Raw genomic sequence first — 23205 nt, forward strand, 5'->3', positions numbered from 1 at the left:
GCCTTGGGTCAAACATGGACAGAAGAGCTGGATTCCATAGGGGCGGGGAGAGGGACAGCCCTTAACATCAAGGCTGAATTTGTCTGTGTGTGGTATCAAGGAGCCCTGGCAAAACTGGACTCAGTGGGTATCAGGGGACAAACTCTCCACGGGTTGGAGTCTACCTGACACATAGGAAGATGGTTGTGGTTCTGGGAGGTCAGTCATCTCAGCTCCAGGACACCTCTGCAGAAGTCCCTCAGCATGGTGTCCTAGGTCCAACCATCTTCAGCTGCTTCATCAATGACCTTCCCTTCATCATAAGGTCAGAAGTGGGGATGCTCGCTGATGATTGCACAATGTTCAGCATCATTCGCAACTCCTCAGATACTGAAACAGTCCATGTTCAAATTTTCATTCATTCATAGCGTCTGGGCATCACTGCCGAGAGCAGCATTTATTGCCTATTCTTTGTTGCCTTTAAAATGCAACAAAATTTGGACAATATCCAGTCTTGGGTTGATAAGTGACAAGTAGAATTTGCACCACATAACTGCCAGACAATGACCACCATCAATGAGAGACAATCTAACCACCACCACTTGACATTCAACGGTATTACCATCACCGAATCCCCTACTATCAACATCCTGGGTGTTACCATTGACTAGAAACTCAACTGGACTCACCTCATAAACACAGTGGCTACAACAGCAGGTCAGAGGCTGGGAATACTGCAGCGAGTAACTCACCACCTGACTCCCCAGAGCCTGTCCACCATTTACAAGGCATGTGTCAGGAGTGTGATGGAATATTCCCCACTTGCCTGGATGGGGGCTGCTCCAACAACACTCAAGAAGCTTGACACCATCCAGGACAAAGAATCCACTTACTTGGAACCACATCCACAAGAATCCATTCCCTCTAACTCCCTCAGTTGCAGCAGTGTGTACTATCTACAAGATGCACTGAAGAAATTCACCAAAGATCCTCAGACAGCACCTTCCAACCCCACGACCACTTCCAACTGGAAGGACTAGGGCAGCAGGTACATGGGAACACCACCCCCTGCAAGTGCCCCTCCAAGCCACCCACCTTCCTGATTTGGAAATATATTGCCATTCCTTCACTGTCGCTGAGTCAAAATCTTGGAATTCCTGCTCTCAGGGCATTGTGGGTCAATCCACAGCACGTGGACTGCAGTGGCTCAAAAAGGCACTCACCCCCACCTTCTCAAGGTCAACTAGGGATGGCCAGTCAGCAATGCCTGTGTCCTATGATCTTGATAAAGCAGCTGAAGATGATTGGGCCTCAGACACTACCCTGAGGAACTCCTGTAGAGGTGTCCTGGAGCTGAGATGACTGACCTCCAACAACCACGACCATCTTCCTATGTGTCAGGTAGACTCCAACCAGTGGAGCCTCCTCCACTGCCGCTCCCTCACCACCCGACGCCTGGAGGAAGAACGCCTCATCTTCTGCCTCGGAACACTTCAACCCCAGGGCATCAATGTGGACTTCACCAGTTTCCTCATTTCCATTCCCCCCACCTCACCTCAGTTCCAACCTTCCAGCTCAGCACCATCCCCATCACCTGTCCTACCTGCCAATCTCCCTTCCCACCCATCCGCTCCATCCTCATCTTCGACCTATCACCCCCATCCCCAACCCCATTCATCTATTATACTCTTTGCTACCTTCTCCCCACCCCCACCCCCCTCCCATTTATCTCTCCACCCTGGAGGCTCCCTGTCTTCAGTCCTGATGAAGGACTTTTGCCCGAAACGTTGATTTTCCTGCTCCTTGGATGCAGCCTGACCTGCTGTGCTTTGCCAGCACCACTCTAATCTAGACTCTGGTTTCCAGCATCTGCAGTCCTCACTTTTGCCTTTTTCACTAGACCAATAGTCCAGAGACCCAGATAATGTTGGATTTTGAATCCTGCTATTAAAGATGATAGAATTTGCATTTAATAAAGAAAATATGGAATTAAGAATCTAAATGATGACCATGAAAACATTGCCAATTGTTACAAAAGCTCCATCTGGTTCACTAGTTTCCTTAGGAAAGGAAATCTGATGTCCTTACCCAGTCTGGCCAATATGTGACTCCAGACCACAGCAATGTGGTTGATTTTGAGCTACTCTCGATCATACTGTGATCACTCATCCCTAAAAGTTTTTTTACAAGTTTGTTAATGAGCTGTTTAAATAAGCATGACCTTCAGTTGGCTTCTCAACACACTTCTCTCAAACTGTGTATAAACCATTGCAGAAACGTGTGCTTTACTGCGTTAGTGCTCAGTCAATTTACTCTATCTATTTGCAGATTGAAGTTACCCAGGATAACTGTGTGGACTATGCTACATGCTTCTCCTGTCTCTAGGTTAATACCAGGCCCCACACTTCCACCACTGTTTAGTGGCCTAAAAATAACTCCAATCAATGTCCAATGCCCCTTGCTGCTGCTGAGTTCACCCAAACAGATTCCACACATTGTTCTTCTGATCTGAAACCCTCATCATTAATGAACTGATCCCCATCCCTAACCATAAGTGCAAATCCACCTCCTTTTCCTCCTTGTCTGTCCATTCTAAATGTCAGACCCTCTTAAATATTCAGTTCTCAGTCCTGTGTACAGGGACCAGCATTCTGGCAGGCAGGTTTTCTACTGCAGCACCGCTACATTTAAACTAAGTAGCGGGGAGGAGGGGACAAACTGGATGTTTAAAAAGGAAATTGAAGGGAAAGTTAGAACAAGAGAAGTCAAGAAAGACAACTGTATCAACGAGGCAGAAAACTCGGAAAGGGATCATGCTGTAAAGTTGAGTGAAATAGGAGTTGATGGGAAGGGTGAGGACAGTAACAAATTAAAAATACTATACATGAATGCACCAAGCATTAGAAATAAGATGGATGAGCTTGAGGCTCTTTTGGAAATTGGCAGATACGATACTGTGGAGATAACTGAGACGTGGCTTCAAGTGGACAGGGCCTGGGAAATGAATATTCAAGGCTACACGTGCTATCGTAAGGACAGACTGACGGGCAGAGGGGGTGGGGTGGCCTTGTTGGTAAGGGAGGATATTCAGTCCCTTGCGCGGGGGGACCTAGAGTCAGGAGATGTAGAGTCAGTGTGGATAGAGCTGCGAAATACTAAGGGTAAAAAGACCCTCTTGGGAGTTATCTACAGGTCTCCAAACAGTAGTCTGGATGTCGGATGCAAGTTGAATCAGGAGCTGAAATTGGCCTGTCGCAAAGATGTCACTACAGTTGTTATGGGGGATTTTAACATGCAGGTAGACTGGGAGAATCAGGATGGTATTGGGCCACAAGAAAGAGACTTTGTGGAGTGCCTCAGAGATGGATTCTTAGAACAGCTGGTGCTGGAGCCGACCAGGGAGAAGGCAATTCTGGATCTGATATTGTGTAACGAACCGGATTTGATCAGGGACCTCGAAGTGAAGGAGCCATTGGGAAGTAGTGACCATAATACAATAAGCTTCAATCTGCAATTTGAGAGGGAGAGGGTACAGTCGGAAGTGACAATATTTCTGTTGAATAAAGGGAACTATGGAGCTATGAGGGAGGAGCTGGCCAAAGTTCAATGGTGCAATACCTTAGCAGGGAGGACCGTGGAGGAACAATGGCGGATATTTCTGTGTATAATACAGAAGTTGCAGGATCAGTTCATTCCAAAAAGGAAGAAAGATCCCAGGAGGAGGCATGGGCGGCCGTGGCTGATGAGGGAAGTTAAGAAACATATAAAGTTAAAAGAGAAAAAGTATAACATAGCTAAGATAAGTGGGAAAACGGAGGACTGGGAAGCTTTTAAAGAGCAACAAAGGATTACTAAGAAGGAAATACGCAGAGGAAAAATGAGGTACGAAGGTAAACTGGCCAAAAATATAAAGGAGGATAGTAAAAGTTTTTTTAGGTATGTGAAAGGCAAAAAAATGGTTAGGACTAAAATTGGGCTCTTGAAGACAGAAACAGGGGAATATATTACGGGGAACAAAGAAATGGCAGAGGAATTAAATGGGTACTTCAGATCTGTATTCACTGGGGAAGACACAAGCAATCTCCCTGAGGTAACAGTGGCTGAAGGACCTGAACTGAAGGGAATTTATATTTGCCAGGATTTGGTGTTGGAGAGACTGTTAGGTCTGAAGGTTGATAAGTCTCCGGGGCCTGATGGTCTGCATCCCAGGGTACTGAAGGAGGTGGCTCGGGAAATCGTGGATGCATTGGTGATTATTTTCCAGAGTTTGATAGATTCGGGGTCGGTTCCTGAGGATTGGAGGGTGGCTAATATTATACCACTTTTTAAGAAAGGTGGGAGAGAGAAAGCAGGAAATTATAGACCAGTTAGTCTGACCTCAGTGGTGGGAAAGATGCTGGAGTCTATTATAAAGGATGAAATTACGACACATCTGGATAGTAGTAACAGGATAGGACAGAGTCAGCATGGATTTATGAAGGGGAAATCATGCTTGACTAATCTTCTGGAATTTTTTGAGGATGTAACTCTGAAGATGGACGAGGGAGATCCAGTGGATGTAGTGTACCTGGACTTTCAGAAAGCTTTTGATAAAGTCCCACACAGGAGGTTAGTGAGTAAAATTACGGCGCATTTTTTGGGGGGCAAAGTACTAGATTGGATTGAAAATTGGTTGGCTGATAGGAAACAAAGGGTAGTGATAAACGGCTCCATTTCGGAATGGCAGGCAGTGACCAGTGGGGTACTGCAGGGATCCGTGCTGGGACCACAGCTTTTTACAATATATGTTAATGATATAGAAGATGGTATCAGCAATAACATTAGCAAATTTGCTGATGATACTAAGCTGGGTGGCAGGGTGAAATGTGATGAGGATGTTAGGAGATTACAGGGTGACCTGGACAAGTTAGGTGAGTGGGCAGATGCATGGCAGATGCAGTTTAATGTGGATAAATGTATGGTTATCCAATTTGGTGGCAAGAACAGGAAGGCAGACTACTACCTCAATGGAATGAATTTAGGTAAAGGGGCAGTACAGAGAGATCTGGGTGTTCTTGTACACCAGTCAATGAAGGCAAGCATACAGGTATAGCAGGTAGTGAAGAAGGCTAATAGCATGCTGGCCTTCATAACAAGAGGGATTGAGTATAGAAGCAAAGAGGTGCTTCTGCAGCTGTACAGGGCCCTGGTGAGACCACACCTGGAATACTGTGTGCAGTTCTGGTCTCCAAATTTGAGGAAAGACATTCTGGCTATTGAGGGAGTGCAGCATAGGTTCACGAGGTCAATTCCTGGAATGGCGGGATTACCTTACACTGAAAGACTGAAGCGACTGGGCTTGTATACCTTTGAGTTTAGAAGACTGGGAGGGGATCTGATTGAGACGTATAAGATTATGAAAGGATTGGACACTCTGGAGACAGGAAACATGTTTCCGCTGATGGGTGAGTCCCGAACCAGAGGACACAGCTTAAAAATACGGGGTAGACCATTTAGGACAGAGATGAGGAGAAACTTCTTCACCCAGAGAGTGGTGGCTGTGTGGAATGCTCTGCCCCAGAGGGCAGTGGAGGCCCAGTCTCTGGATTCATTTAAGAAAGAGTTGGATAGAGCTCTCAAAGATAGTGGAATCAAGGGTTATGGAGATAAGGCAGGAACAGGATACTGATTAGGAATGATCAGCCATGATCATATTGAATGGTGGTGCAGGCTCGAAGGGCTGAATGGCCTACTCCTGCACCTACTGTCTATTGCCTATTGCTGCCCAGTTTCTGTAATGACAATTAGATCATGCCCAAATATCTCTATATGTGCCTTCTGTATGTCTACCTACACATGTACCAGTATCTGGTTGGCATTGGGACAGAGTATTGCTGACGAAGAGGCTGTCTATAACTGGATGTGGCTACGGACAGGTAAACTGTATGACCTTTTGGGGACACGGGGAGGAGAGAGTTCGAGGTGAGTTTGATCGGATACAGCAAGAAAATGTACTGGAACTACTTGAACTCATAGTGAAAATCCTCTGAGAAACTCAACTCAACTTGCACTTTAGAACATAGAACATAGAACATAGAAGAATACAGCGCAGTACAGGCCCTTCGGCCCTCGATGTTGCGCCGACCCAAGCCCACCTAACCTACACTAGTCCTCTATCCTCCATATGCCTATCCAATGCCCGCTTAAATGCCCATAAAGAGGGAGAGTCCACCACTGCTACTAGCAGGGCATTCCATGAACTCACGACTCGCTGAGTAAAGAACCTACCCCTAACATCTGTCCTATATCTACCACCCCTTAATTTAAAGCTATGCCCCCTCGTAATAGCCAAATTAAATTAAATTTGCCAAAATTTAATGTAAGAATCAGCCCATAGTTTTACTTTCACCCTTTTTGCCCAATAAATTTGTTATTTTGGTGAAGTAGAGCCTCTTGTGAAGATTCTGTGCCTGACCACTATCATAAACAATAAGAAAAAATAAAACTTATAAATGAATGAACAATAAACCAGGAGTTGACCATTCATCCCCTCAACCCCTGCTGTTCCATTCAACATGATCATCACTGGTTTGATCATCACTGCAAATCCACATTCCCACCTACCCTCAATCTTCACTTGTGAAGAATCTCTTCACCTCTATTAATCCCGTTCTCACTCTGGGACCTGATTTGTTGAGTATTACAATCAGCTCATAAACAATATAAAATGGTACACAGAGCCAGGAGAAAGCAGTACCTACCCGGTATCTGTTTGCACTGATCTGTTCCACCTGGAATCGCGGGGCACAGTTACATTCAGCAACCTGGCGGCAAACCTGCAAGACAGATGACTCAGCACTGAATAATGGAGCATACTGAGAGAGAGAGAGAGAGAGACAGGCTGTAGTCAGGGAAAGGCCTGGGATTGAAGTTCCGGGAGGACTCCAGGGCACAACCATCTGAGCTGGTGGGGATGGCTGTGAGTATGGTTGAGCTCTGGGAAGGGAATAAAGAAGGCTTTTATGTTCAGTGAGAGGCCTAAGGGAAAGGCCTATCCCAGAAAAGGCAGTAGAAAGGAATCTAAAGGACAGCCTAATAAAAGGCTTATTGCTGTTTCAAAGGTCGCAGATACTGAAAAGTGAACATTGTCTCTCACCTCATCTTCAATCCTGTCTTCATCCTCAGTTCTCCGATGGTGGTCTCTGCTCGGGTGTAGTGCATTAGCAAACTCGTAGTAATCAATGAATCCATCACCATTCAGGTCAAAAATGGCAGCAACTGCCTCCATCTCCACGGAGCTCGTGGGGAATTCTGGCCAAGTGCAGGGACAGATGTTTAGGATCATGCCATTTCTTTCCACAGAACCAGAGAACAGTTAAAGCCCAGGAGAAAGCCATTCAGTCCATCTTACGAACTCTTATCCTCCTGTGACCCTGCACATTGTTCCTTTTCAGCTCAGTCAGATTGTTCAAATTTCTCACAAGCATGGAGCCCCATTACAGTTTCTATCTGGGACCTGATGGGTGGGTGAGTGAATTTCAGAGAATTTACAATGGATCGCAGGGAAAAATATAATTCCTAAGGATTAAATGATAATATAAATGAATACTTAATAAGAATGAAAGTTCAAAACTGCCAAGCAGCAGAGCCAAGAATGAGGGGTGTCATAATAGTAATGTCACTTGTTATATATTTCTATATGGACTATGAGAAACTGGAATATAAAATGCAACTTCAGGAACATTTATCATGTGATGTCTTGGATATGAAAAGACTGAAAATCAAAGGAAGCTTTTAAAAAAAAAGATAAAATTGTATTTATGGCCTTAATGTCTTAACAAACAAAGTTTCGGAAGAAATTATAGGATCGATGCTGCCACTGCCAAGCAACAGGTTCTGGACTGTAATTTCTGTCTTGCCACAGACATGGAAGCTGTTGGGAGTTAAAAGAAAGCTGGTGTGAGAGAAATTCCTCTCACTTGCTCTGTCTCTCACTGTCTCAGTCTACTCTACTGCCAACTCAATCAAAGACCTGGGTCTAACTGCCCGGCTACCTGAACTGAGGATCTTCAGTGCCTGAGGATTCAATCAGGCACTGACACTTTGGGAGTAATAGGGTGGCGCGGTGGCTCAGTGGTTAGCGCTGCTACCTCACAGTGCCAGGCACCCGAGTTCAATTCCCATCTCGGGCAACTGTCTGTGTGGAGTTTGCACATTCTCCCCGTGTCTGCGTGGGTTTCCTCCGGATGCTCCAGTTTCCTCCCACAGTCCAGAGATGTGCAGGTCAGGTGGATTGGTCATACTAAATTGCCCGTAGTGTTCAGGGATGTGTAGGTTAGGTTCATTAGTCAGGGGAAATGTAGAGTAATAGGTTAGAGGAATGGGACTGGGTGGGATTCTCTTCGGAGGGTTGGTGCGAACTTGTTGGGCCGAATGGCCTGTTTCCACATTTAGGGATTCAATAAAATTAACAACTCCCCTCAGCCACCCTACCCCATCCTGGTCAGAGTCACAACCACCACATGTAAAGGATTAAGAGTTAGAGGTCACAGCCTTAAAGTAATTTACAAAAGAAGCAAAATGATGAGGTAGAAAGCTTCGGAATATGCTGCTTGGAAATGTGGTGGTGGTGGCAGGATCAATTGAGGCATTCAAAAGGGACATTGGATAATTACTTGATTAGAATCAACGTACAAAATTATTTGGAAAATGCAGGAGATTGGCACATAATTAAATTGGTCAGAGAGCCAGTACAGACATCACAGACTGAATGGCCTCTTTCTGTATTGGAACAATTTTGATTTAATTCTGATTTAAACTTTTGAACTGATATTTCTGTGACACATAGAAATAGCCAGATTGTAAACTCACTGGAGTCAAGAACACTCTGTGTAAACTCCTGCTGACTGATTCGTCCATCTTGATCCTTGTCAATATACCGGAAAATGTCCAGCATTCGGAATTTCTTGCTGCTAATCCACTGCAAGTATTGCTTCCTCCATGTGTTAAAGCTGAAGGTCTCCAGAGCTTGGAGCTGAAATTTGCAACATAGATCAATGACTCCTTACTGATTTATTCATCTGTTTTCTTATTTCTTTTATACATAAAACAATTAAAATCAAACAAGAGTGGACCATTCAGCACCTTAAATCTGCTGTCAGCAGATATGGGTTAAACACACTCATGGTCAGAAGGTCAGAGTATTTCCTAACTATTGAGGGGTTGGAAAGTGTAAATGTGCTAAGAGTCATAGGTGTCCTTATTGGTAAGTCACTGAATGTGAGCGTGCAGGTGCAACAAGTTATGAGAAAGATGAATGAATGTTGGCTTTTATAGCAAGAGGCTTTCAGTACAGGAGGAATGGAGTATTGTTTCAATTGTACAGGAGCTTGCTTAGACCAGGCCTGGAATACTGTGAGCCAATTTGGTCTCCTTCTCTCAGGAAAGACGTTATTGCCTTAGAGAGGCTGCAGTGAACATTCACCGGATTACAAGACTGCTTGTTTGGAGGAGCCTTCCACAATGTCCTCCTTCAGTATAAAGAATAAATCAGAAACTTGGTTACTGAGCAGTGGCTGCCTATGGAGTGACCAACTCTTGGAAAATGCTATCTGAGGATCTGCACTGATCCTGTGGAGTGACTCTAGCAGCCCCTGAGTCCAAACCCTGAGCTAAAGCAGCTGGCTCATTCATGTAGTCCTCCCAGATATAAAATGTCCTCAAGTTCCCAGATACAAATATAGAAAATAGGAGCAGCAGGAGGTCATTTGGCCATTATGTCCTGCCTCTTTATGGGGAATGTGACACAATCCTTGTTCCAGTCTTACACTGGCTCCTTCCCACAACTCTTGGTTCTGTACATCAACAACTACTTTGGTGCTGCTTCATGCTCTTGCCTAGAATCTTGACACATTTATTCATTTTGCCTCCACTTTCCATTCCTCTATAACTTTTGCATTGTCAATTTCTGATACTTCCCTTCCTTTCCTTGACCTGTCAGCCTCCATTTCAGGGATTAAGCTGTCCACTGCAAAGCCACTGACTCCTAAAGCTATCTTCACTACAGCTCATCATATCCCACATCCTTCAAGAATTCCATTCCCTTTTCCCAGTTCTTTGGCAACGTTGTATCTGTTTGGATGTTACCACCTTCCAGAACAGTGCTACTGACATGCCTTCCTTCTCCGTGACCATGGTTTCCTGCCCACTATGGTTGACAGTTCCCTCGACTGCATCTGACCAATTACCTGTGCTTCCGCCCTTGCCCCTTCCCATCATGCACAGCAGCATGATCAGGTCCCCCTTGTCTTCTCTCTCCATCCCACCAGCCTCCACATTCAAAGAATCATTTTCCACCATTTCAGACAACTCCAGCAGAATGCCCCCACCAAACACATCTTCCCCTCAGACCCTCGGCTGCATTTCGGAGGGATCATTCCCTCTGGGACACCCTATTCCATTTATCAACCACCAACTCCAGCCCCTTTCCCACCGCACCTTCCCATGTAACCGCAGAAGGTGCAACTCCTGCCCTTCCCCCCCCCCTCCCTGCTCACCACCCAAGGGCTGAAGCAGCCTTTCCGGATCAAGCAGCATTTCCCCAGACCCCCTCCGATCTTGTGGATTATATCCACTGCACCCAATGTGGCCGACTCTACATCAGAGAAAACAAACACAGACTGGGTGACCGCTTTGTAGACCACCTCCGGTCTGTGCACAAACATGACCCTGACCTTCCCTTAGCTGGTTATTTTAACACAGCGTCCTGCTCACATGACCACTGTCCTCAGTGTGCTGCAGTGTTCCAGTGAATCCCAGCACGAACTGGAGGAACAGTGTCTCATTTCAGGTTAGGCAGCTCACAGCTTTCGGGATTTAATATTGAGTTAAAAAATTTCAGATTGTGAGCCCACTCCCACTCTTTCCCTTTCTTTTAGTTTTACTTATTACATTCTCTGTCACCACCTCACCCTGCAACTCCCACCCCAGTGGAAGTGGCTGCTGTTTCCAGTCTGGCAGTTAGACACACCATTGTTCTGTCTTTCTCATATTCCAATCACTTAATCTGAATTATTTACCCCCTTTCCCCACCCTGCAGCACTCCAACTGTACCTCCCCAAATATAGTATAAATATTGCTTCTCCACACTTCACCAGCTCTGATGAGGAGTCATCTAGACTCAGAACATTAGCTTGTTCTCTCTCCATGGATGCTATCAGACCCGTTGTGACCTACAGCACATTTTAGTTTCAGTCCAGGTTCCAACATCTGCAGTAATTTGCAGTTTAAAAAAAAAATATCCGGCTGTTTGGAACTTGGCCACAAATCAGCCAAAGTATTCCTCAAGTACTGAACAATTGTGAGGGATGGTGTGCCTCCTTGTGCTCTGTATTTGGACCTCGCTTCAAGGTAAACTGTACTCACCTCATAAAGTCTCTGGACTTTCTCTTGTAGTCGGGTCTGTCTGTCTAATGCTCGTGTCCATAACTGCTCCCACTTTCCCAGGAGATGGGCAACCAAAGGGCTCCTGGCATCTGAGGAGTCAGTGCTTTGAGGAAGGTGGGGTTGAGATCTCCAACAGTGACCCTCCCCTGGAACAAAACAGAACAGCACATCAAAAACACACCTTAACATGAGCAGGTTAAGTGTCATCGCCAACACCCCTCCAATGGAACAGAATCACAACGACCTCCTCACCTGAGTGAATATGAATGGGTGGGGGAACGGAAGGCAACAGCAGAGTGGTGCTGTCAACAGAGCATTCACTGAGAAACCCAGAGTAATGGTGTTGTTGACAGAGAGTACCAGCCCAGCATGTTCCCTCTAGGGTGATGGGAAGGAGTAACAAGCCGAGAGAACAATGGCTATCCAGAGAGATTCAGGATAAAATGAAAAGGAAAAGAGAGGCTTTTAGCAGGTACAAGGGGAATAAATCAGCAGAAGCATTCATGGATTAAAAAACGCGCAGGGTGAAGCTGAAGAAAATAACTAGGAAAGGGAAAAGGGGATATGAGAAATCTCTGGCTGACTAAATCCCAAGATAGTCTGTAAGTATGTCAATGGGAAAAGGATTACCTGGCAAGAGTACGGCCCATTAGGGATCAGCAGGGTAATGTGTGAGTGGGGTAGAGCCCATTAGGGACCAGAGGGTAATCATGTGGGTGGAGTGGGGCCCATTAGGGACTAGCAGGATCATCTGTGAGTGGGTTGAGACTGTAGTCCTGGAAAAGCACGGCAGGTCAGGCAGCATCTGAGGAGCAGGAGAATCGATGTTTCGGGCATAAGCACTTCATCAGGAAAGGCTAATGCCCAAAATGTCAATTCTCCTGCTCCTTGGATGCTGCCTGACCAGCTGTGCTTTTCCAGCATCTGCAGTCCTCACTTTCTCCTAATCGGTGGGTGGAGCCAGAGGACATTCGGAGAGTGTTGAACCAATGTTTTATATCCATCTTCACCCAAGAAAATGACAATGGACAAATCATCAGGTTTGGATGGTGTGTCCCAGACTGCTGTGGGAGGCAAGGGGATAGATTACAGGGACACTGACCCGTATTGTTAATGTCTCTCTGTCCACAGGGGAGGCGCCAGAAGACTGGAGAACGTTAAGGTGGTTCCTATATTTAAGAAGGATTGTAGAGATAAGCCAAAGAACTACAGACCAGTTAGCATCTGTTGGAGAAACTTCTGAAGTATAGCGTCTATCTTCACTTGGAGAGGGAAGGCTTGATCAGTGATAGTCAGGACTGCTTTGTCAGAGGGAGGTCATACTTAACAAATCTGAATGGATTTCTGAAGTGGTGGCCAGGTATCTAGATGAGGTTAGTTGATGTAGTTCACATGAATTCCAGCAAAGCCTCTAACAAGGTCTCACATGGAATTTATCAAGTAGATAAATGCACATGGGATACAGTCCATCAGGTTTAATGGAAGGCACTAGCTTTCGGAGCACTGCTCCTTCATCAGGTGGCTGTGGAGAATAAGATTGTAGGACACCATCCACTTCTCCATAACCACCTGATGAAGGAGCGCAGCGCTCCGAAAGCTAGTGCCTCCCATTAAACCTGTTGGACTATAATCTGGTGTTGTGTGATTTTCAACTTTTACATCCCCAGTCCAATACCGGCATCTCCAAATCTTGGGATACAGGGTCATTGATAAAGTGGATTCACAATTGGCTCAGTTGTTAGGAGCCAGAGGGCGATTACCGTAGGCTGCTTTAGTGGCTGGAAGCCGATGTCCAAGAGTCTGTGCTGGGTCACCTGTTATTCATTATTTATATAAATGACATGGCTGGCTGCGTGGGGGTTGGATTAGTAAATTTGCAGATTACGTAAAGATTGGTCAGGTGGTTAAAATGAGGTTGATGTTTTGAGCTACAAGAAGATATAAACAGGGTGGTCAAATGGGCAGCTAAGTGGCAGATGTGAAACGTGGGAGGTGATACTCTTTAGAAGAAGTAATTTGATCAGAAAGTATTCAATGAATGACATGGCACTAGGAAGTTCTGTTGAACAAGGGAACCTTGGTGTGTTTGCACAAAGATCTCTGAAGGCAGAACGGCATGTTAATCAGGTGGTGAAAAAGTCACATGGGACACTTTCCTTTATCAATGGAGGCATAGATTAATAAAGTAGGGAAGTCATGTTGGAGTTGTATAGAACTATGGTGAGATCACAGCTGGAATACTGTGAACGGTTCTAGATGCTATGTTACAGCAAGGATCTGATTACACTGGAGGGGGTGCAGAGGAGCTTCACCAGGATGCTGCAGGAGATTTGTGAGGAGAGAGCATTTAAGTTATGAGGAATGGTTGGATAGGCTTGGGTTGTTTCTGAGTAGAGCAGACTGAGGAATGATCTGATTGAGGTGCATAAGGTTATGAGGGGCATGTGCAGAGTGGATAAGGAGCAGCTGTTCCCCTTAATTGAAAGGTCAGCCACAAGGGGACCCAGGTTCAGGGTGAGGTACAGGAGGTTTAGGGGATGTGAGGAAAACATTATTTAATATTGTCAGTGATGTACACATCCCAATGAAGTAATTAGAAACTTGGAAACCCAGCCTTGATCATGAATGAATATGGCATTTCTCAGGACCCTTACCAGGTGAGGAAAGCTGTTGAAAAACCTGACTGTGATCGTCCAGATTGTGGGAAGTGGGTTTCTTTTTTCTCTCGATTTCTGTTTTCTTTCTCATCAATTCATCCAATAAAACCTGCAAGAACAGCATCAGTGACAGGTTATCACCAACAGTAAGCTGGAAACAGGTCCCAGGGGAGCATTCAGTTCATGGTGACATGTTTTGGAATATTACTTGTACTTTTGAGAAATTTCACTAAAGATCCTTAGTCAGCACCTTCAAAACTCATCATTCCTCATTGTCAATTAGGATCTGTAATTTCCTCTGTAAATGACTCAATGACGATTTCTGTTGATGTTAGGATCATTAAACCTTTTTGTTATAACAAACTAATCAAAACAGCCAGACTTCCCCGACCACTCGCATTCATGACAGCCCATAAACTGACAGCCATGCTCAGACAACAACTCACCGGGAAAAAGGACCCGATACCCACCATGTGCACGACTAACGTAATTTACAGGATTCCATGCAAAGACTGCACAAAACACAATATAGGGGAAACAGGCAGACAACTAACAGTCCACTTCCATGAACACCAACTAGCCACTAAATGCCATGACCAGATGCTCCTATTGTCATACACACAGATGACAGGGACCACAAATTCGAGTGGGACAGCACAATAATCACAGCACAAGCCAGAAAGAGAATAGCCAGAGAATTCCTAGAAGCATAGCACTCAACCACGGACTCAATCAACAAGCACATTGACCTAGACGCAGTATACCAGTCACTACTACAAACAACCGAAAGCAGCAGAAACAGACCCAAATAAATTCCAGAAGACTCAGTACAGCCGCGCTTCACAGGAGGCTCCAAAGCCCTGAAGATGTCACCTAGACAGGGGTTAAAAATGTCTGCAAATGAACTTCCCAGGTCAGCGAACATCTCCACAACCATGACAACCGGCACCCTTTACGTAAACCTTCAACTAATCAAAAGATTTGCATCTCTCTGTAGTTTCACACGAACTGCTTCCTTGATATGTTACAATCATGATGTGGCCAGAAGAAACCAAACAAGTCTGAGTTGATTATATTTAACAAATAGCCTGTGTTACAAAGGTAGAATTGACAGTGAAAGAACAGATTTCCATCTCCAAGCATGTCCAGGTCGTCTGGAGGAAGAGAAGTGTCATCCATTAGAGATGGAATTATTCATGTGACTTAAAGAAGCAGAGAGCTGTGAAAGTTTTAAAATAATTTTGTTTGCAGTTTTGTTTGAGTCATCCCAAATCCTGTCATATCACCTACAGAAATACTTATTCAGGGTGGAGTCTTGAGGAGATGGTTCGTTTTCTTAAGAAGTATCAAACATCTGTATGTCTTTGCTCACACGATCAAGCAGTTCAGTGTAGACTTCATCAAAGAGCAGCTGGGCATTTTCTTTACTTTGAGGTCAGAGAAACCTATAGTGGTTCCCAAAGAGCCTTGTGGAAGACAGCAGTTACTCTAGAGGGAGTTGTACAGAAACTGTGGGAGCAGACTGGGAGAAACATAAGACTTCAGAAGGAATATCTCTTAGCCAAAAGCTAATAAAATCTTCATGAAATATGCAACTCCAGTAATAGCTGGAGTGCAAAGGAGAAATAAAGTACCAGAGGACAATTGAATCATCCTTTACAATGTTGTAAAATAAGGGAACTGTAGTGAGGGTAGGGTGGGACATGGATGTGGAAATACTGAACTGAGATAACAGAAGTCTTTATGAACTACAGTGATGCTGTGTTTAATTTTCCTTTACAATTACAACAATTGTTTTTATTTAAAGACATGAAATCTTGTGGCTTAGTTTTATCAATCGATGGGTGTTTCAATTTCTTCTTTAGGAGTGATTGGCCACATTAGGATGGTAACATACAAAGGAAGGAATTCCTAAAAAACTGTCGATATGTATAGTAATAGTTATTGAATCATTTACAGAGAAATAATGGATCCCAACTTGCTGAGGATTCTTAAATAGGTGGCAAGGAATATAGTGATGAAGACACAAAGAATCTGCAAAGGGGATGTAGATCAGTGAAGGAGTGAACAAAAACTTGCAGGTAGATGCAAAGTAGGAAAGTCTGAAGTCGTTCATTTCTTTGGAAGAATCAATTTAAATGGAGCAAGACACCAAAACAAAAAGTGCAGTTTGGAGGACATTGAGTGATCCTGTGCATGAAACACAAAATGTTAATATCCAGGTGCAGCAAGTAGTTAAGGTGGCAAATCGAGGTTTGTCCTTTCTTGCTTGGGGGTTGAAATTGTACAGGCATTGGAGAGGCTGTGTATGGAGTTGGGGGGGGGGGGACATGAGAAGTCATTGGCAGATAGGATCAAGGAAAGCCCGAAAGCTTTCTCTAGGTATATCAGGAATAAACTAGAGTAAGATTAGGGCTAGTCAAGGACAGCAGTGGGAAGTTCTGCATGGAGTCTGAGGAGATATGGGAAGTGCTAAATGAATATTTTTCATCAGTATGCACACAGGAAAAAGACAATGTTTTCGAGGAGAATACTGAGATGCATCTATTAGACTAGACAGAATTGAAGTCCATAAGGAGGAGGTGTTAGCAATTCTGGAAAGTGTAAAAATAGATAAGTCACCTGGGGTCAAGTTTTGCACCTTCTCTAGTAGGTACATCCACATACTGAATCAGAAAATTGTCTTGTACACACTTAACAAATTCCTCTCCATCTAAATCTTTAACACTATGGCAGTCCCAGTCAATGTTTGGAAAATTAAAATCCCCTACAATAGAGTAGTTATGGTAGGGGATTTTAACTTTCCAAACATCGACTGGGACTGCCATAGTGTTAAAGATTTAGATAGAGAGGAATTTCTTAAGTGCATACAAGACAATTTTCTGATTCAGTATGTGGATGTACCTACTAGAGAAGATGCAAAACTTGACCTACGTTTGGGAAATAAGGCAGGGCAGGTGACTGAGGTGTCAGTGGGGGAGCACTTTGGGGCCAGCAACCATAATTCTATAAGTTTTAAAATAGTGATGGAAAAGGATAGACCAGATCTAAAAGTTGAAGTTCTAAATTGGCGAAAGGCCAATTTTGATGATATTAGGCAAGAACTTTCGAAAGCTGATTGGGGGGCAGATGTTTGCAGGTAAAGTGACAGCTAGAAAATAGGAAGCCTTCAGAAATGAGATAACGAGAATCCAGAGAAAGTATATTCCTGTCAGGGTGAAAGGGGAGGCTGGTAGGTACAGGGAATGCTGGATGACTAAAGAAATTGAGGGTTTGGTTAAGAAAAAGAAGGAAGCATATGTCAGGTATAGACAGGATAGATCGAGTGAATCCTTAGAAGAGTATAAAGGCAGTAGGAGTATACTTATGAGGGAAATCAGGAGGGCAAAACGGGGACATGACTGTATTTGGCAAATACAGTTAAGGAGAATCCGAAGGGTTTTTACAAATATATTAAGGAGAAAAGGGTAACTATGGAGAGAATAGGGCCCCTCAAAGATCAGCAAGGCGGCCTTTGTGTGGAGCCACAGAAAATGGGGGAGATTCTAAATGAATATTTTGCATCAGTATTTACTGTGGAAAAAGATATGGAAGATATAGACTGTTGGGAAATAGATGGTGACATCTTGCAAAATGTCCAGATTACAGAGGAGGAAGTGCTGGATGTCTTGAAACGGTTAAAGGTGGATAAATCCCCAGGACCTGATCAGGTGCACCCGAGAACTCTGTGGGAAGCTAGAGAAGTGATTGCTGGGCATCTTGCTGAGATATTTGTATCATCGATAGTCACAGGTGAGGTGCCGGAAGACTAGAGGTTGGCAAATGTGGTGCCACTGTTTAAGAAGGGCGGTAAAGACAAGCCAGGGAACTATAGACCAGTAAGCCTGACGTCGGCGGTGGGCAAGTTGTTGGAAGGAATCCTGAAGGACAGGATGTACATGTATTTGGAAAGGCAAGGACTGATTCGGGATAGTCAACATGGCTTTGTGCGTGGGAAATCATGTCACACAAACTTGACTGAGTTTTTTGAAAAAGTAACAAAGAAGATTGATGAGGGCAGAGCAGTAGATGTGATCTATATGGACTTCAGTAAGGTGTTCGAAAAGGTTCCCCATGGGAAACTGATTAGCAAGGTTAGATCTCATGGAATACAGGGAGAACTAGCCACTTGGATACAGAACTGGCTCAAAGGTAGAAGGCAGACAGTAGTGATGGAGGGTTGTTTTTCAGACTGGAGGCCTGTGACCAGTGGAGTGCCACAAGGATCGGTGCTGGGCCCTCTAATTTTGTCATTTACATAAATGATTTGGATGAGAGCATAAGAGGTACAGTTAGTAAGTTTGCAGATGACACCAAAATTGGAGGTGTAGTGGACAGCGAAGAGGGTTACCTCAGATTACAACAGGATCTGGACCAGATGGGCCAATGGGCTGAGAAGTGGCAGATGGAGTTTAATTCAGATAAATGCGAGGTGCTGCATTTTGGGAAAGCAAATCTTAGCAGGACTTATACACTTAATGGTAAGGTCCTAGGGAGTGCTGCTGAACAAAGAGACCTTGGAGTGCAGGTTCACAGCTCCTTGAAAGTGGAATCGCAGGTAGATAGGATAGTGAAGAAGGCGTTTGGTATGCTTTCGTTTATTGGTCAGAGTATTGAGCACAGGAGTTGGGAGGTCATGTTGCGGCTATACAGGACATTGGTTAGGCCACTGTTGGAATATTGCGTGCAATTCTGGTCTCCTTCCTATCGGAAAGATGTTGTGAAACTTGAAAGGGTTCAGAAAAGATTTACAAGGATTTTGCCAGGGTTGGAGGATCTGAGCTACAGGGAGAGGCTGAACAGGCTGGGGCTGTTTTCCCTGGAGCGTTGGAGGCTGAAGGGTGACCTTATAGAGGTTTACAAAATTATGAGGGGCATGAATAGGATAAATAGGCAAAGTCTTTTCCCAGGGGTCAGGGAGTCCAGAACTAGAGGGCATAGGTTTAGGGTGAGAGGGGAAAGATATAAAAGAGACATAAGGGGCAACTTTTTCACGCAGAGGGTGGTATGTGTATGGAATGAGCTGCCAGAGGATGTGGTGGAGGCTGGTACAATTGCAACATTTAAGAGGCATTTGGATGGGTATATGAATAGGAAGGGTTTGGAGGGATATGGGCCGGGTGCTGGCAGGTGGGACTAGATTGGGTTGGAATATCTGGTCGGCATGGATGGGTTGGACCGAAGGGTCTGTTTCCGTGCTGTACATCTCTATGGCTCTATGGCAAATGGGATTTATCCTCGGATTCTCTGGGAAGCTAGGGAGGAGATTGCCGAGCCTTTGGCTTTGATCTTTATGTCGTCATTGTCTACAGGAATAGTACCAGAAGACTGGAGGATAGCAAATGTGGTTCCCCTGTTCAAGACGGGGAGTAGAGACAATCCTGGGAATTATAGTCCAGTGAGCCTTATTTCGGTTGTGGGTAAGGTGTTGGAAAGGATTATAAGAGAGAGGATTTATAATAAACTAGAAATGAATAAGTTGATTCGGACTAGTCAGCACAGTTTTGTGAAGGGTAGGTCGTGCCTCACAAACCTTATTGAGTTCTTTGAGAAGGTGACCAAACAGGTAGATGAGGGTAAAGCGATTGATGTGGTGTATATGGATTTCAGTTAGAGAGAAGAAGGTTGAAAAGTGATTCACTAGAGACATAAGATAATCAGAGGATTAGACAGGGTGGACAGTGACAGCTGTTTTCCTTTGATGGTGATGGCTAGCACAAGGTGACATAGCTTTAAATTGAGGGGTGATAGACATAGGGCAGATGTCAGAGGTAGTTTCTTTACTCAGAGAGTAGTAGGGGCGTGGGACACACTGCCTGCAGCAGTAGTAGACTCGCCAACTTTAAGGGCATTTAAATGGTCATTGGATAAATATATGAATGATGATGAAATAGTGGAGGTGAGATGGACTTCAGGTCGGTACCTCAGGTTGGCACAACATCGTGGGCCAAATGGCCTGTACTGCCCTGTATTGTTCTGTGTTCTATTGTGCTGTGGAACAGGGCTTTTTTTTTTATTAGATTACTTACAGTGTGGAAACAGGCCCTTCGGCCCAACAAGCCCACACCGACCCGCCAAAGCGCAACCCACCCAGACCCATTCCCCTACATTTACCCCTTCACCTAACACTACGGGCAATTTAGCCTGGCCAATTCACCTGACCTGCACATTTTTGGACTGTGGGAGGAAACTGGAGCACCCGGAGGAAACGCAGAACACGGGGAGAATGTGCAAACTCCACACGGAGAGTCGCCAGAGGCGGGAATTGAACCCGGGTCTCTGGCGTTGTGAGGCAGCAGTGCTAACCACTGTGCCACCGTGCCGCCCACGGTGAGGACTGTGTTGTTAGATCTCCTCAGGGCAAGGGGCTCCATGCTGCAGGTGGGGCTTCACACAAAGCTCCTCCCGCAACCCTGCCCACCCACCCCCCCCCACCACACACCCCCACCCATGGGGACTCCATCACGGGGACTGTATTCACACGGAGTGGGGTGGGTGGGCGAAGCTCAGTGTGCAGGAGCCCCATCAGGTGTTGACTAAGGCAGGCAGCTCAGTTTGGGGGAGCTAACATGTGATGGGGTTCTGTGTCAGGTGCTGATGATGTTGAATAGGGGGATGTGCCCTCAGTGGGTGCTGTGTTAATGGGATGGGGGGGGAGGGGGGTGACCTCACTGAGTGCTGGGTTAATGGGGGGTGGGGTCCTCACTGAGTGCTGGGTTAATGGGGTGGGGGGGGGGTGTCCTCATTGAGTGCTGGGTTAATGGGGGTGGGGAGGGTGTCCTCATTGAGTGCTTGGTTAATGGGGGTGGGGGGGAGGGGGGGTGTCCTCACTGAGTGCTGGGTTAATGGGGGTGGGGGGAGGGGGGGGTGTCCTCACTGAGTGTTGGGTTAATGGGGGTGGGTGGGTGTCCTCACTGAATGCTGGGTTAATGGGGGGGGGGGAGTCCTCACTGAGTGCTGGGTTAATGGGGGGGGCCTCACTGAGTGCTGGGTTAATGGGGGGGGGGATGTCCTCACTGAGTGCTGGGTTAATGGGGGGGGGTGTCCTCACTGAGTGCTGGGTTAATGGGGGGGGAGGTCCTCACTGAGTGCTGGCCTCACTGAGTGCTGGGTTAATGGTGGGGGGGTGTCCTCACTGAGTGCTGGGTTAATGGGGTGGGGGGTAGGGGGGGTGTCCTCACTGAGTGCTGGGTTAATGGGGGTGGGGGTTAGGGGGAGTGTCCTCACTGAGTGCTGGGTTAATGGGGGGGTGTCCTCACTGAGTGCTGGGTTAATGGGGGTGGGGGGGGAGGGGGGTGGTCCTCATTGAGGGCTGGGTTAATGGGGTGGGGGTGAGGGGGGGTGTCCCCACTGAGTGCTGGGTTAATGGGGTGGGGGGGTGTCCTCATTGAGTGCTGGGTTAATGGGGGTGGGGTGAGGGGGGGGGTGTCCTCACTGAGTGCTGGGTTAATGGGGGTGGGGGGAGAGGAGGGGGGGGTGTCCTCACTGAGTGCTTGGTTAATGGGGGTGGGGGGGAGGGGGGGTGTCCTCACTGAGTGCTGGGTTAATGGGGGTGGGGGGAGGGGGGTGTCCTCACTGAGTGCTGGGTTAATGGGGGGAGGAGGAGGAGGGGTGTCCTCACTGAGTGCTGGGTTAATGGGGGGTGGGGTCCTCACTGAGTGCTGGGTTAATGGGGGGGAGGTCCTCACTGAGTGCTGGGTTAATGGGGGGGGATGTCCTCACTGAGTGCTGGGTTAATGGCGGGGGGGGGGGGGGGGTGTACTCACTGAGTGCTGGGTTAATGGAGGGGGGAGGTCCTCACTGAGTGCTGGGTTAATGGGGGGGGTGTCCTCACTGACTGCTGGGTTAATGGGGGGGGGGTCCTCACTGAGTGCTGGGTTAATGTGGGGGTGTCCTCACTGAGTGCTGGGTTAATGGGGTGGGGGGGTGTCCTCATTGAGTGCTGGGTTAATGGGGTGGGGGATAGGGGGGGTGTCCTCACTGAGTGCTGGGTTAATGGGGGGGGGGGGTGTCCTCACTGAGTGCTGGGTTAATGGGGGGGGGGGTGTCCTCACTGAGTGCTGGGTTAATAGGGGGTGGGGGGGAGAGGGGTGTCCTCACTGAGTGCTGAGGTGTCCTCACTGAGTGCTGGGTTAATGGGGGTGGGGGGTAGGGGGTGTCCTCACTGAGTGCTGGGTTAATAGGGGGTGGGGGGGAGGGGGGTGTCCTCACTGAGTGCTGGGTTAATGGGGGTGGGGGGAGGGGGGGTGTCCTCACTGAGTGTTGAGTTAATGGGGGTGGGGGGGAGGGGGGTGTCCTCACTGAGTGCTGGGTTAGTGGGGGGAGGGGGAGGAGGGGTGTCCTCACTGAGTGCTGGGTTAATGGGGGGGTGTCCTCACTGAGTGCTGGGTTAATGGGGGTGGGGGGTGTCCTCACTGAGTGCTGGGTTAATGGGGGGGTGGGGTCCTCACTGAGTGCTGGGTTAATGGGCGGGGTGTCCTCACTGAGTGCTGGGTGGGGGGGGGGGTGTCCTCACTGAGTGCTGGGTTAATGTGGGGGGGGGGTGTCCTCACTGAGTGCTGGGTTAATGGGGGGGGGGCGTCCTCACTGAGTGCTGGGTTAATGGGGGGGGTGGGGGTGTCCTCACTGAGTGCTGGGTTAATGGGGGTGGGGGGTGTCCTCACTGAGTGCTGGGTTAATGGGGGTGGGGGGGAGGGGGGGGTGTCCTCACTCAGTGCTGGGTTAATGGGGGGTGGGGGGGAGTGGGGTGTCCTCATTGAGTGCTGGGTTAATGGGGGGGGGTGTCCTCACTGAGTGCTGGGTTAATGGGGGTGAGGGGTGTCCTCACTGAGTGCTGGGCTAATGGAGGGGGGGTGTCCTCACTGAGTGCTGGGTTAATGGGCGGGGTGTCCTCACTGAGTGCTGGGTGAGGGGGGGGGGTGTCCTCACTGAGTGCTGGGTTAATAGGGGTGGGGGGTGTCCTCACTGAGTGCTGGGTTAATGGGGGTGGGTGTCCTCACTGAGTGCTGGGTTAATGGGGGGGGTCCTCACTGAGTGCTGGGTTAATGGGGGTGGGGGGTGTCCTCACTGAGTGCTGGGTTAATGGCGGTGGGGTTGTCCTCACTGA

The 23205-nt window shown here is 46.9% G+C and overlaps 1 protein-coding gene across 1 annotated transcript in view; it reads right to left on the reverse strand.

The window, feature by feature from the left end:
- LOC148148474 (microtubule-actin cross-linking factor 1, isoforms 6/7-like) overlaps positions 1 to 23205 on the reverse strand; it is a 214622-nt gene that overhangs the window by 70596 nt on the left and 120821 nt on the right. The window contains exons 13-17 of the mRNA XM_087993185.1: positions 14058 to 14169; positions 11383 to 11549; positions 8830 to 8992; positions 7115 to 7269; positions 6720 to 6794 (exon numbers count right to left, since the gene is read on the reverse strand). Of these exons, the coding sequence (XP_087849311.1) occupies positions 6720 to 6794; positions 7115 to 7269; positions 8830 to 8992; positions 11383 to 11549; positions 14058 to 14169 (672 nt within the window). The remainder of the gene's footprint in view (positions 1 to 6719; positions 6795 to 7114; positions 7270 to 8829; positions 8993 to 11382; positions 11550 to 14057; positions 14170 to 23205) is intronic.

The sequence above is a fragment of the Chiloscyllium plagiosum genome, unplaced genomic scaffold, assembly GCF_037043375.1.
Source record: "Chiloscyllium plagiosum isolate Xiang-an unplaced genomic scaffold, Cpla_swu_hap1 HiC_scaffold_12, whole genome shotgun sequence".
In the NCBI taxonomy this organism is placed as follows: domain Eukaryota; kingdom Metazoa; phylum Chordata; class Chondrichthyes; order Orectolobiformes; family Hemiscylliidae; genus Chiloscyllium; species Chiloscyllium plagiosum.